This window comes from Pantherophis guttatus, chromosome 6 (assembly GCF_059756535.1).
Source record: "Pantherophis guttatus breed Tessera chromosome 6, ASM5975653v1, whole genome shotgun sequence".
Lineage (NCBI taxonomy): Eukaryota > Metazoa > Chordata > Lepidosauria > Squamata > Colubridae > Pantherophis > Pantherophis guttatus.
In genome coordinates this window covers 30972459-30985457 of record NC_142068.1, presented here as the reverse complement: position 1 = coordinate 30985457, position 12999 = coordinate 30972459, and the positions used below count along the sequence as shown (strand labels likewise).

General features: G+C 34.5%; 1 protein-coding gene across 2 annotated transcripts in view; it reads left to right on the top strand.

Annotated features, from left to right (window-relative positions):
- U2SURP (U2 snRNP associated SURP domain containing) overlaps positions 1-12514 on the top strand; it is a 39657-nt gene extending 27143 nt beyond the window's left edge. For both annotated transcript variants that reach the window (XM_087872647.1, XM_034439301.3), the window contains 9 exons: positions 537-659; positions 1843-1999; positions 3804-3899; positions 4106-4172; positions 6517-6679; positions 7856-7966; positions 9506-9624; positions 10039-10206; positions 10778-12514. In XM_087872647.1, the coding sequence (XP_087728773.1) occupies positions 537-659; positions 1843-1999; positions 3804-3899; positions 4106-4172; positions 6517-6679; positions 7856-7966; positions 9506-9624; positions 10039-10206; positions 10778-10916 (1143 nt within the window). In that variant the 3' untranslated portion in view covers positions 10917-12514. The remainder of the gene's footprint in view (positions 1-536; positions 660-1842; positions 2000-3803; positions 3900-4105; positions 4173-6516; positions 6680-7855; positions 7967-9505; positions 9625-10038; positions 10207-10777) is intronic.
- Positions 12515-12999: the final 485 nt, after the last annotated feature.

Sequence of the window (12999 nt, the reverse complement as noted above, 5' to 3'; positions counted from 1 at the left end):
AGTTTGGTCTGACTCAGCCTTCCATCCTTACAAAGTTGGTAAAATGAGGACCCAGATTGTTGGGAGCAATATGCTGATTTTGTAAACCACTTAGAGAGTACTACAAAGCAAAGCTCTATGAAGCAGTATGTAAGTCTAAATGCTATTGCTATTTTCAATTTTCCTAAATTAGTTTTGCTTTGACCTCAAACTGATTATTAAATAAGCAATTTATATACACAAAATTACAGTACTTCAGTGGTCTGAATTGATCCTTTCATATTAGGTGAGAGAAAAGATATAAAGAATTCTCTACACCAAGCTGTATTTAACTATCTTTTTTTTTAATGTTCTCTATGTCTCTAAAAAGACATTGAAACTACAAATAGTACAGTCAGCATCTCATGGTTTATCGTTGTTTTCCAGTCAAAATTAGCAAATCCATCAAGGCAGGAGTGACTGTGCTGTAAAGGCACATGCTAAATAGATGTATAGCCTTGTATTTATTGTTAAAGTTCTTCTTAATACAAATGACTAGCATTGTTTACTACTTTTAGCAACGGGTAATGACATGCTTCAGAGCATGGGAAGACTGGGCGATTTATCCAGAACCATTTTTGATCAAACTACAGAATATTTTCTTGGGGCTTGTAAATATTATTGAAGAAAAAGAAACAGAGGTAAGTATGAGATAAGACCATTATTGATACTATTGATCTGGAAGCAAACGAGAACCTTAAAGGTAAAGGTAAGGAAGAGATTTTGGCAGAGGTTTGTACTAGGACTCTAGAATATGAAGGCTTCTATCGGTTCCCAGTTGAAACTCCCCATTGATTTGAGGTTGCATAAACACATATTTTTCTGTTTATGAATGTTAACATTGTCCATACCTTTGCCTTTGAACTAGCTCATTTACCTGTTACGTATTGGAAATTGCTTGGAACCTGAAGCACGTGCATTGCCTCTTTATCAGTTTTCAGGTGTGTGTTTGGATGTGAGAGGGAGAGAGAATTCTAAAATATCTGAATGTTTGAAATCAGCCTCTCACCTCTTCCATATTATGGGTGCAGTTAGAAAATTAGGATCTTTAAGAGACAGTGTTATGTAGGCATTTGTCTTAGCATTGTCCTAAATATATAGAACTTGCTTCAAGAGTTGTTAGACCCAAGATTTTTTTGGTCTTATAGTCCTGCTGTTTCTTATGGGTACAAAGAGGAACAGTTTGAAGATTGATTAAAAGTTGTTTCATTTTGTAATTAAAGTGGAAGATACAAAATATTATGTGATGCTTAAAATGATTGAATTTCTCTTACCACGAATATATTAGTTGCTGTTTATATTGTAATACATGGGTAAATTGTGAAATATAGGAGATGGTCTAATACGTTTTTCTGATGTAAATCACAGATACTTAAAGTATCTGCTATTTAATCTTGTAAGAAAAATTGTAATCAGAATAATTTTTGGGAATTTAAAACTTCATGAATATGAACTAGTTTTGCACAGTGAGGATTAGATTATTCTGTATTAGAGGTTGTACTCACTTGCACTGCATGTATAGCATCACAGTAAAGTGTATATTCATGTGTATCTATTTGTAAAATTCACTCATTTCTTTCTTGAGTTTCTTGAGTTGATTTGGGATTTATAGTGCAGTTGTTTTGAAGGGTAGGCACAGAAATTGGTTTTTTTCTGTATGGTAAATGAGAAATTGCTTTACATACGAACTGGTGCAAATTAACAGACCTATGTAAGGGTTTTACATAGCCACAAGCTGAAAAAATCCTATGTGATGAAATAAAGAAGTAAACCCTTGAGAAAATACTTTGATTATATTTATCTCAATGTATGTTTTATTCTCAGGAAGTACCTGATGATCTTGATGGAGCTCCCATTGAAGAAGAACTTGATGGTGCTCCACTAGAAGATATGGATGGAATTCCTATTGATGTTGCTCCAATCGATGATCTTGATGGAATCCCTATTAAATCAATTGATGATGATCTTGATGGAGTACCTTGTAAGGAATGTTCTAATTTAGCACATAGTTAGAAGCATACATCTTATTATAAAATTATATTATATGCAAATGAAATACATAATATTTTCTAATTACAATATTTATTAGATTCAATTATAAAGCAGATAATTGTTGTTAGTTGCGAAGTCATGTCCGACCCATCGCGACCCCATGGACAATGTTCCTCCAGGCCTTCCTGTCCTCTACCATCCTCTGGAGTCCATTTAAGCTCACGCCTACTGCTTCAGTGACTCCATCAGCCACCTCATTCTCTGTCGTCTCCTTCTTCTTTTGCCCTCAATCTTTCCCAGGGTTAGGTTCTTCTCCAGTGAGTCCTTCCTTTTCATTATGTGGCTAAAGTATTTCAGTTTCATTTTCAGGATCTGGCCTTCTAAAGAGCAGTCAGGGTTGATCTCCTCTAGGACTGACTGTTTTGATAATCTTGCAGTCCAAGGGACTCACAGGAGTCTTCTCCAGCACCATAGTTCAAAGGCGCCAATTCTTTGGTGCTCAGCCTTCCTTATGGTCCAACTTTCACAGCCATACATTGCAACTGGGAAAACCATAGCCTTGACTATACACACTTTTGTTTGTAGGGTGATGTTTCTGCTTTTTAGTATGCTGCCTAGATTTGTCATAGCTTTCCTCCCTAGGAGCAAGCGTCTTATTGCAAATCAATATAGTAAATAACATAGTTACTCTGGAAAAAGATGTGGAATTACATTTTGAAAGCATATGAAAATTTATCTAATGTAAAATAATATGTGTTTTAATATCTGCCAAGATTTACTAACATTTCAGTTCTTGCAAATACCTGAATTTAAATTCAGAGTAGATTTGGATGTTAAAATTGGACATACAGGCCTTTCTCGGTATTATTATATTTATCTGCGCAAAGAGAGCTAATGGACTTTTTAGTTGACATATTTTTATATGAAATTTCTATACTTCGGATAAATTCTGCCTGAATTTTCAGAATTTAGAATATGCTTGGTGAGGTGAAGTTTATCCAGGCAGAAAACCGCCTTGGTATATTAGATCAGGGGTCCCCAACCCCCAGCCTAGGGCCCGAGTACCAGACAGCGGCCTGTTCGGAACAGGGCCGCAGAAGCAGTGGGCAAGTGCAGACAGCTCCACTTGCACGAGCAGTGGGTGAGCGCATGGACGAAGCTCCATATGTGTGAACAATGGGTGCACGTGCGCCTCGTTATACAAATAGAGCTGCATGCACACATGCTCCCCCCTGCTCGTGCAAAACTATCCCCCCCCCACCCGGCGTTCCACAAAACCAAAAAGGTTGGAGCCATAACAAACTTCTCTAAGAGAAGTTCAAGGCCGTGGTATCTGGCAGCTGTGCAAAGAAGAAATTGGAGGATGTCTTCTGTTCGGGAAAGAACTGATTGGACATGTGGGAGATGTGGCCAAGGTCTTGAATTTCCTTGTGGGTGAGGAAAACCCGGAAGCTTTCAGATTCGGGTTTTCCCAGATGTGCCAATATGACATCCCTAATAAAAGTTAGCTTTGAGGAACTTCAAGCGTCGGAGTTTGATTTTGTTGGGGGTGTTACTTGGAACCCTGACAGTTTGCTTGCAGAGCGTTTAGTGCAACTACCAGGGGATCAATTCTATTGAACAAGTTGGGGCATACTTTTCACTAAATATGCTTATAGATTTTTTCTGCCTTTCAGGGTAATCTGTGGAACATTAAACTTTTTAAATTTGGATTTTCTTATTGAAGTGCTCTAAAATAGAGCATCCTTAGGGTTGTATTACCTCATGTTTTGCGTAATTCTTTTATTCAATAGTGGATGGATCTGAAGAATCTAAAAAGAATGAGCCAATATTTAAAGTTGCCCCTTCAAAATGGGAAGCAGTTGATGAGTCTGCACTTGAAGCTCAAGGTTAGTTTCTTTTGTTTACTGGTATTATTAAATATTTTCAGCATTTCATGCTTAATATTAATAAAATAGTATACAGATACCACATACTCTGAGTTAGTGCCATTAAATAGAAGTTTAGGAAGTTACAAGAATTTAGAATATCTACAAATTTCTCTTAAAATGCTTATATATTGACATTTTAATATAATAATTAATTGTCATCCTAGCGGTAACAACATCTAAATGGGAGCTGTTTGACCAGCATGAGGAATCAGAGGAAGAAGAAAATCAGAAGTAAGACCATTTTTCCCTAGTTACTCTACCTTAAGCATAATAAATGGAATAAAAATGTTTTGTGATTTTCATAAAACAATAGAGTTGCTTGATTACTTCTGGAGCCTATATAAGGGATAGTAGTAGAATCTACATATTTCCTCCAATATAAAAATATTGAGGGAGGAAGGAGAAAACAAAGAATATCTCATGCAATATCTATTGCAACTTTCACATCTCCTAATTGAAGCAAAATTAGCAAAACTGTTTCAGTTCCGGTACACTTGCCAGAATTCATGCAAACATAAATACATTTTTTTTCCAAAAGAAATTTTGATTGCATTAACAAAGTAAAGGTTTGAATAAATTGTGTCCCAAAATGGTGTTCTGCCCCAGCTATGGACCCAAAGAACGCAGCACACACAAAGTCTGTACAAACCGTAGTTTACTACATTAAATCAGTCTTTTTCAAACAAAGGCTGTTAATTAACTTTCTTAACAGCCTACAAGAATCCAAAAAATAAATAATCGTAATCTTACTAGGATTGGCAGAAAGCCCAGAAGCAATTTGCAGGACACTGATAAGAGAACTAAGATCCGGACGCGAAGGAGAGTGAACAAAGTTGTTCCCTGCAAATTGCCTTAGTCGTTATCCGTCCTTAAATAGGCTAAGGGAGTGGCCAATTAGCCCCAAGCCTTACTCTTGACGAGACCTCCTCCTGAAGAGCCACTCCTGCCTTTTGGCAGCTCTGCGCGCCCGTGCATCGAGAAGAGGTTCCTCCTCTTCTTTCTCTTCACTTATGGGAGCTTCTGGAGGTTCTGAAGGCCCTGGCTGAATCCCCGCCTCTGGCACCACATCTTGTCCAGCCTCCTCATTGTCCGACTCGAGTGCCAGCTGCACAGGCTGCTGGTGCAGCACCACATCAGCCTCCTCACTGTCGGAATGAGCTACTAGCTGCACAGGCCGCTGACGGGCCACAACAAATGGCCATTCTGAAAGGGCAGTAATAGATTAATAAATATAAGGGGTGCACACATCATGTTGTCTTGAAGCAAGTTTCATCTAAGATGAAGGGATCTTTTCACTGTACATTTGGGAAGAATCTCTCTCTCTAGAAAAGGGAGAAACACTGACTCTTCAGAGTATACATTCTGGATATATTTCTTAGGTTTCGGCATTATACTGTACATTCGTTCACCAAGTTCACGACATGCCTCTCTGAGCTGGCTTTAAATATGAAGAGTCAATAGGCATAAGATTTTAACACCTTAACATCCATTATCAGAATTATAGTGGATGTTCTTGGATTTTAGGAAATTTAGACAAGATTTCATATCACTACAGTCCACAATGTCACTGATAGCTCCTAAAAAGTTGCCTAATAGGATGATAAATTGAAAACACATCCAGGTTAAAGTTAAAATAGAGCCTTGGATTATTAAAAGTTTCACATGTGCATAATAGTAACTTTAGAATCTGAAGGTTTTCGTTAAATTGTGATTATCATTAACAGTTGAATATTAAAAATCTTGGATAGAAGAAGGACTCCATTTCTAAGAAACATAAGTCAGATCCAAAAATGCCTTATCCTTTTCATTGTCTTTAATATCCCTTTTTTTGTATATGGAATGAATTATACATACAGAATTATTTTGAAGTTTACAGCCCAGAATCCCCTCTCAATTATCTGAATAATTTAAGGCTGTATAAAATTCTTCTCAAGATGCTCTAGCCTCTGTTTCTCAAAATTTTCAACCCTCTGTGACCGTATGTGGTATATATATTTCTATCCATTCCCAGCACTATCACATAACTGTAATGAGATTAGGCAGAGAGATATTCAACAGGCTTCATGGTTAAGGGGGGATTACAACCCTTAGTTCAGTTCTCCATTCTTAGTCCAGGTTTCTGCCATTGTGCAACATCTTCATTTCCTCTTATATTTTAAATAGTTGACATCACAATATTCTGATTAAGTCCTATCTCCCGCTCCTTAAATACTGTGAATTATTCTAGGTCTCCTGGGGCAAAATGCATTTAAAATGTTTGGATTTATAATCTTAACAGATCTTATATGTAATAAGATTTACTTTTTATGCTGTCTTTAGGTATGAAGAAGAAACATAAAAATACTTTGTTTTCCTTGTCCTTTCCTTCCCCTTAACTATATATTTTTTTTAGTTTTTAAAAATTGCATACAGATTGTATAATTGAAATACAAAGTGATAGGAAGCACGTACTCTTGGGCGTCCCGTTATGCTCTTATTTTATGATAAATATTTTCTTAGGAAGTGCTGTCTGTTGCAAACATTTCTATTATGAATAAATTAAGAGAATCATTGTGTTATTTCTCTTATTTTAAAGCCAAGAAGAAGAAAGTGAAGATGAGGAGGATACTCAAAGTTCTAAATCTGAGGAGCACCACCTTTATTCCAATCCTATTAGAGAAGAAATACCTGATTCAAAGTCATCAAGCAAATTCTCAGAAATGAGTGAGGAAAAGCGTGCCAAACTCAGAGAAATTGAGGTATGTTTGTGAAAACAGTGATACAAACATAATTTGTGTAAATGTTGATAAATGAAATCATGTGATCAGAAAAATGATTTAACAATTAAAATAGTGCTTCCTCTTTCTGACAGTTGATTTGAAGTCTTTAGTTCTTTAGAAAGGTTATTTATTGATATGTTCATTTAAAATTTTTGAAAAGATTTATAATTAAACTTTTTAAAAGACCCAATAGATATTATTCAATTATTTGGATATTATCCCCTTAAAGTTAAAATATGTACAATTTCTTTAATAGAATTAATATTTAAAAATTAGATCTCTATGTACACCCACTCAAATCTGAAGTGAACAGGATTTTTTAAAACTTGTTAGCAAATAGGAAAAACCATTGAATAAAGAAATGCTTTAATCATAATCATTAAAGTATTATAGGTTAATTAAAGTAGCTTCTGAGATTATTTTAAATATTCCTTCAAATGTATGCTTAAATATGCTTTTTAACTAAAAATGTCAATTGAATAATTTAATTCTATTGTGTAGTATATAATAGAATTTTGACCCTTGTTTTGTTATGGTCTTTATTAAACATTTAAAAGTGAATCCAGAACTAGTTGAGAATTGGGTAGTTATAAATGATTATTTTCTTCTCTTTAAAATACTGTAGCTATATTTAGGTACAATATAAGTTAATCCTAACTTTATATAAATGAGTCTTAGGTTGTGTACATTGTGCTCCTTATCTGATATGAACACAGGGAGAGAAGTACACTGAGAGACACTCATATACAGTTCAACCTTGCACCTGATCTCCAAACTATAGTTATTGAAGCAAAGTAACTTCAAAGTACATGAAGTTGGTTGTTTCAATTTGTCTCTATTTAGATGTTATTCTAAATTATGTTAAGTTTAGATAAACGAGCTTCTGGTCTCATAACGATGATGGAAGAGGGGAAAAAGAAAGTCTGGTAATGTAACAAAGTAATACTATTTTACATAGTTTTAGAGATAAATCCATAGTAAATCATTAAAATCTTGAATCATGTTATGGGTATTTGTAATTGCAGAGGTGCTTAGAAGAATGTTTCAGCCATATATGTCACAGTTAAGACTAAATTAAAACAGTACTCTGCTTTTCTGACTTTTACAAACTTGCAGATAAGTATTTTTTCTTTTTTTTTAAATGTTTTGTCTCAGTTGAAAGTAATGAAGTTTCAAGATGAATTGGAATCCGGAAAAAGACCGAAGAAGCAGGGCCAAAGTCTTCAGGAACAAGTTGAACACTACCGTGACAAATTACTCCAGAGAGTAAGCAGTGTTTACAATTTAGAATTTTACATTAGTTTGCAGTGGCTTGGATGAAGTATTTTAATAATAATACTGCCACCACTACCCTTTAATTATGGTATATTGTGACTTGTATGAGTAGTGAACTCAAGTGAGTTCTTCTGCACACCCCACTCTGACTTCAGAAAAGGACATAAAATGCAAAGTAAGGAACTTTAGTTGCTTGACATATAGCAAATTCGTAAGTATCTTATAGTAAAAAAAAAAGCATAGCATACATTTTTTATTACTTATTTGAAGAAATAATTCGAAGAAACGGAAGAAAAATTATTCTGGTTGGGATGGAATAAAATTGTAAACCGCCCAGAATCATCTGGTGGGAAAACAAATCAAATCAGTCAGTCAATCAATCAATCAATCAATCAAAATAAATATTAAATTCCTTTTCCACTAAATGGTATGAGATCTTATGGTTTCCTTACAACCATGCCAGAATAGGAGTCAAAAATCTATAGTTATGTGTTTTTATTTTTAATTTTAAAACCATTTTTTCTACACCTCTTCGGCGAAGAGGTTGTAAAAAAATGCTTTCAAAAGCCTCTGAGGATCCCAGCTGAGTTGCCTGAATGGCAGAGGCTTTTTTTCTTTTAAATGCCTCTGCCGATCAGGCAACTCAGCTGGGATCGTCAAAGCCTTTTGAAAGCATTTTTTTACAACCTTTTTCTACAAGGCTTTTTTTCTTTTAAATGCCTCTGACGATCCCAGCTGAGTTGCCTGATCGGCAGAGGCTTTTAAAAGCATTTTTTCTACAACGTCTTCAGAGGTTGTAGAAAAAAAATGCTTTTAAAAGCCTTTGAGGATCCAGCTGAGCCGCACGATCATCAGAGGCTTTTTTTTTTTTTTTTTACTTTTAAAAGTATTTTTTCGGCCAAAGAGGTTGTAGAAAAAATGCTTTTAAAAGTAAAAAAAAAAAAAAAAGCCTCTGAGGAATGTGTGACTCAGCTGGGTATGGGGGGGTGGGCAGGGATTTTTGCTACCGGTTCTTCGAACCACCTGTCTCCATCGCTACCGGATCGGGCGATCCGGTCCCAACCGGGAGCATTCCACCCCGGTAATTTAGCTTATATAAAGATACTTAGCTCAGTCTCTCCTAGCACATAAAGTGATGGTTTCATACCAGTGCGTTAAAGATATTTGAAAAAATGATTGTTTCCCTTAATTTTAATAAATCATTTACTACGGGAAAACAACTAGTGTTGGGCAAATAATTCTCTATTCAGTCAGGCATGATGTTGTATTGAAAACACTGGAGGTAGAATATCGTAGGCAGTGGTGTTAGAATCTACCTAGAAGAATTAATGATCTGGTTCTCTGTCCCTGTTTCACAACCTTGGGTTTTTTTACACCAGTTTCCATTTGGAAAACTAATTTAGCTAAGATTGAAATTGTGAGTTCTTCAGAGCAGGTCTTTGAACTTTTCAACAGATTCTGTACTTAAAAGGGCTTGGACTCAATGATCTCTAAGGTTACTTTTATGATTCTGTTATATTTTACATGTAGGAAAAAGAAAAGGAACTGGAAAGGGAAAGGGAAAGAGATAAGAAAGATAAAGAGAAATCTGATTCAAGATCCAAAGAGAAGAAGGAAAAGGAAGAATGTACACCAACAAGGAAAGAAAGGTATAATGTTTAAACAAATTAATGTGCCTTATTGCAGTTATATTTACGGCCTAAGCATTTCATAATATACGCTTTTTAAAATTTCTGTCTCTATTTCTCTTTTCCTTTTACTCTTTTATTCCTATCAAATCAAATTTTAGACTGTAATCTCTTTTTAAGTTTTACAAAAATATATGCATTATGAAAGATGTTATTTTTCTTGCTCCATTAATTTAGATTTTTATAGTTCCAGATGTGTGAAAGTATTTAATATTATTAAATTTTTTTCCAAAGAACAGTTTGACATTCCCAATAACACAATTTCACTATTTGCAATATGTTTGGGCGACTCAAAATCTTTTAAAACTTTTTAAAATACACTATTTTCATTGGACCATGCTTCAGAGGTAATAATTTCCACTGTTTTTGCAAAAGGAAAAGACGACATAGCACGTCACCAAGCCCATCGCGCAGCAGTGGAAGCAGACGAGCAAAATCTCCATCACCAAAATCTGAACGATCTGAAAGATCTCATAAAGAAAGCTCACGTTCTAGATCTTCCCATAAAGATTCTCCCAGAGATGCCAGTAAAAAAGCCAAGAGGTAAACCACAGCTTGTTTTACAGTTCAAATTGTCATTTATTTTGTTATTTAGTGCCCTTTATAATCATTCAAATCAGATTGCAAACTTGGAGTGAATAAAGTATACTGAAGAGGAATTTGAATGTAAAATTAAGAGGGAAATGTTATGTGCGGAGGTAGTTGAGAGAGTAAGACGATAAATGAAGATTCTATAATTAAAATTCTATGATTCAACTCTTAACAAGTGAGCTTGAACATTTGAGAGGGGCATTTCAATAGCTATCCTGGTTCATGTGATGCACCTTTAACTTGAGATTGTTATGCATATTTATTTAAATCAGGCACTGCTAAGTTAAGTGGTAACTAATCAATAGATATTTCTGATAGGATTGCAACCTAAATGAATTTCTGTTGATACATGTAATATACACATGTTATTTTTAAATTCTAGTTTCATGTATTTGTGTTTTGGAAGACAAATTTGCTTGAAACCCAATTTAGTATAGCATTAGCAATTGTCTCTTTCTGCAAAGCATTAAAAGCATAGATAGAAATTGAACGAGAAAATTACTAACATCAGTTTATTTTTTAGGTCACCATCTGGTTCAAGGACACCAAAAAGATCAAGAAGATCACGATCCAGATCACCTAAAAAGTCAGGGAAAAAATCCAGATCTCAATCTCGTTCTCCACACAGATCTCACAAGAAGTCAAAGAAGAGTAAACACTGACAAACTGTTAATTTTTATGATTCTGTCACTTACTGGAAATGCGGTTTTGTTTTTGTGCCTGAACAGTCTGTTAAACAAATGAAAAAAAAAAGCATTCCTTTTTTTTTTGTGTGAATGCACGTGTATATTCATGAGTAACTGCATTGGTAGGCCTGTCAATGTTTTATATTGTACAAAACCTTCATTGTGGCTATTTCCCAGAATGAGATTTTGTGTTTAGAAACTTCATCTGAAATGTGTGTAACAGATCTGCTGGCAGTAGTTGTTTTAGAATATTGTGAGTTAGAAGAAACCCCCATAATTGTTTCCTCGTTCCCTCCCCCCCCCTTTTTTTTGTAGCTTTGACATTTTGAATTAGATTTGAAATAAAAACTGAAAAGGAAATGTAAAAAAAGATGTGTTTCCTTGTCCCACTCCATTGATTCCCCTTCCCTTTAACTTCCTAACACACAGGGCTACCAATGCAAACCTCTTAAAACAGACGTTTCCCATCTGTTCATCAAGCTAGATTGCTCTTAAATTATGTTGGGATCTGCCATAGAAACATTGTTACGCAGCAGTGAATCTGAAGAGATGAGACTGTATAACTTTTTCAGTACAGATTATCTGATGAAATGCTTATTCTGGGCTGTAGCTGGAATTTCCAATCAGAGTTTACTCTCTAAGCTTAGATTTTTGGCAACTACAGTGAAGGTTGTTTTTTGCTTTGTCCATACTTCCAAAACCAAATGATGATTGTTTGGAGAAGAGGGATTATCACTGTTGCAACTCCTTCCTATTTGTGTGGTGCTATAGATGTTTGAGCAACAAAACACACAATAAAAAGGGAAAGTAGGTTGTGGCCTCTGAAGATCTATTTCCAAGCTTTCCTTCTTTTCATTGATTCTTTAAACTGTTGACCTATTTATCACATCACATCCATGATTAGAGTAGATTTTAAATCTCAATTTTTAAATTTAAATTGGAGAAATTTTAATAAACACTTCTGGCTTTTCTGTTGTACAAATTCTTCATGCATGCATTTCTCCCCTGCATCTAAGATGTAAAGAAGTTTTTATTTGAACAGTTGTGTCTTTTTTCATAGGAATATTGCCGGATATATTGTTCTTCATAGTACATGAAGAGCTCCGTTGAGATCTAGATGAAATAGTGTTAAGACCTCAGTATTAAGTGTATGGGTTTCTTTTCATGAAAGCTATGAAAAGAAAACAGAATATATTTCCTAGCCCAGCAAATATCTCAAAATCAACATTAGAGAAACACATAATGAATTGTCTTTATAAAATCAGTTTTATTTTGGAGGATGACCTTGTAAATGCATTTTTGTACTGAATTCATTCTTTGGATGTGCAGATTGTTGAAAGAGTAGCAGAATTCAGATTTTTTAACTTGTGTCTTTTTCTAATATAATTGTACTACTTCCCCCTATTGTGGTCCTTTAGTTTTGGATGTTCTTTTGTTTTAATCTGTTTTAAAATTTTGGCATAGCATATCCTTTAAGTCATTTAATTTTTTCCATAAATAAAAACTACAAAGGTTCACTGTTTATTTACTAAAGGAAAGGACAATTGTAATAAACATGCAGAGTTTAAAGGGAACTGGACTCCAGTGAAGCATTATTTATAATTATGTTAATGTATCAATTCATTTATATAAAAGTATCTAGCTATCTTGTAAAAGAGGGTCTGGCTATTCTCTTCTGCTATATATAAGATTTTAACATTTATAGTAGTTCAGCTTTTAATATGGATCTTTGATTAATGGAAATATCTAAAATTTAAACCTTCATCTCTTTTCTAAGTGTCAAAAGGGCTTCCAACAAGCTTCTAGAAATTCTTTTGAAAAGTGCAGAATTTATCAGACTATTTAGTTAATTAATCTAGTCAATTCAAGCAAAGAATCAACTAAAAATTATATATCAACACACAATACATGTTTTATTCAAGAAATTCAAAATAATATACAACTTTAAAGTATGGAAATAGTGGAATTACTTCTTTCAGGAGTTGAATGACATATTATGCTTGGCCTGGATTTTTATTCTGTCTTCTCTCAGGTTAATTTAGATTGATGTCCTCTGAAA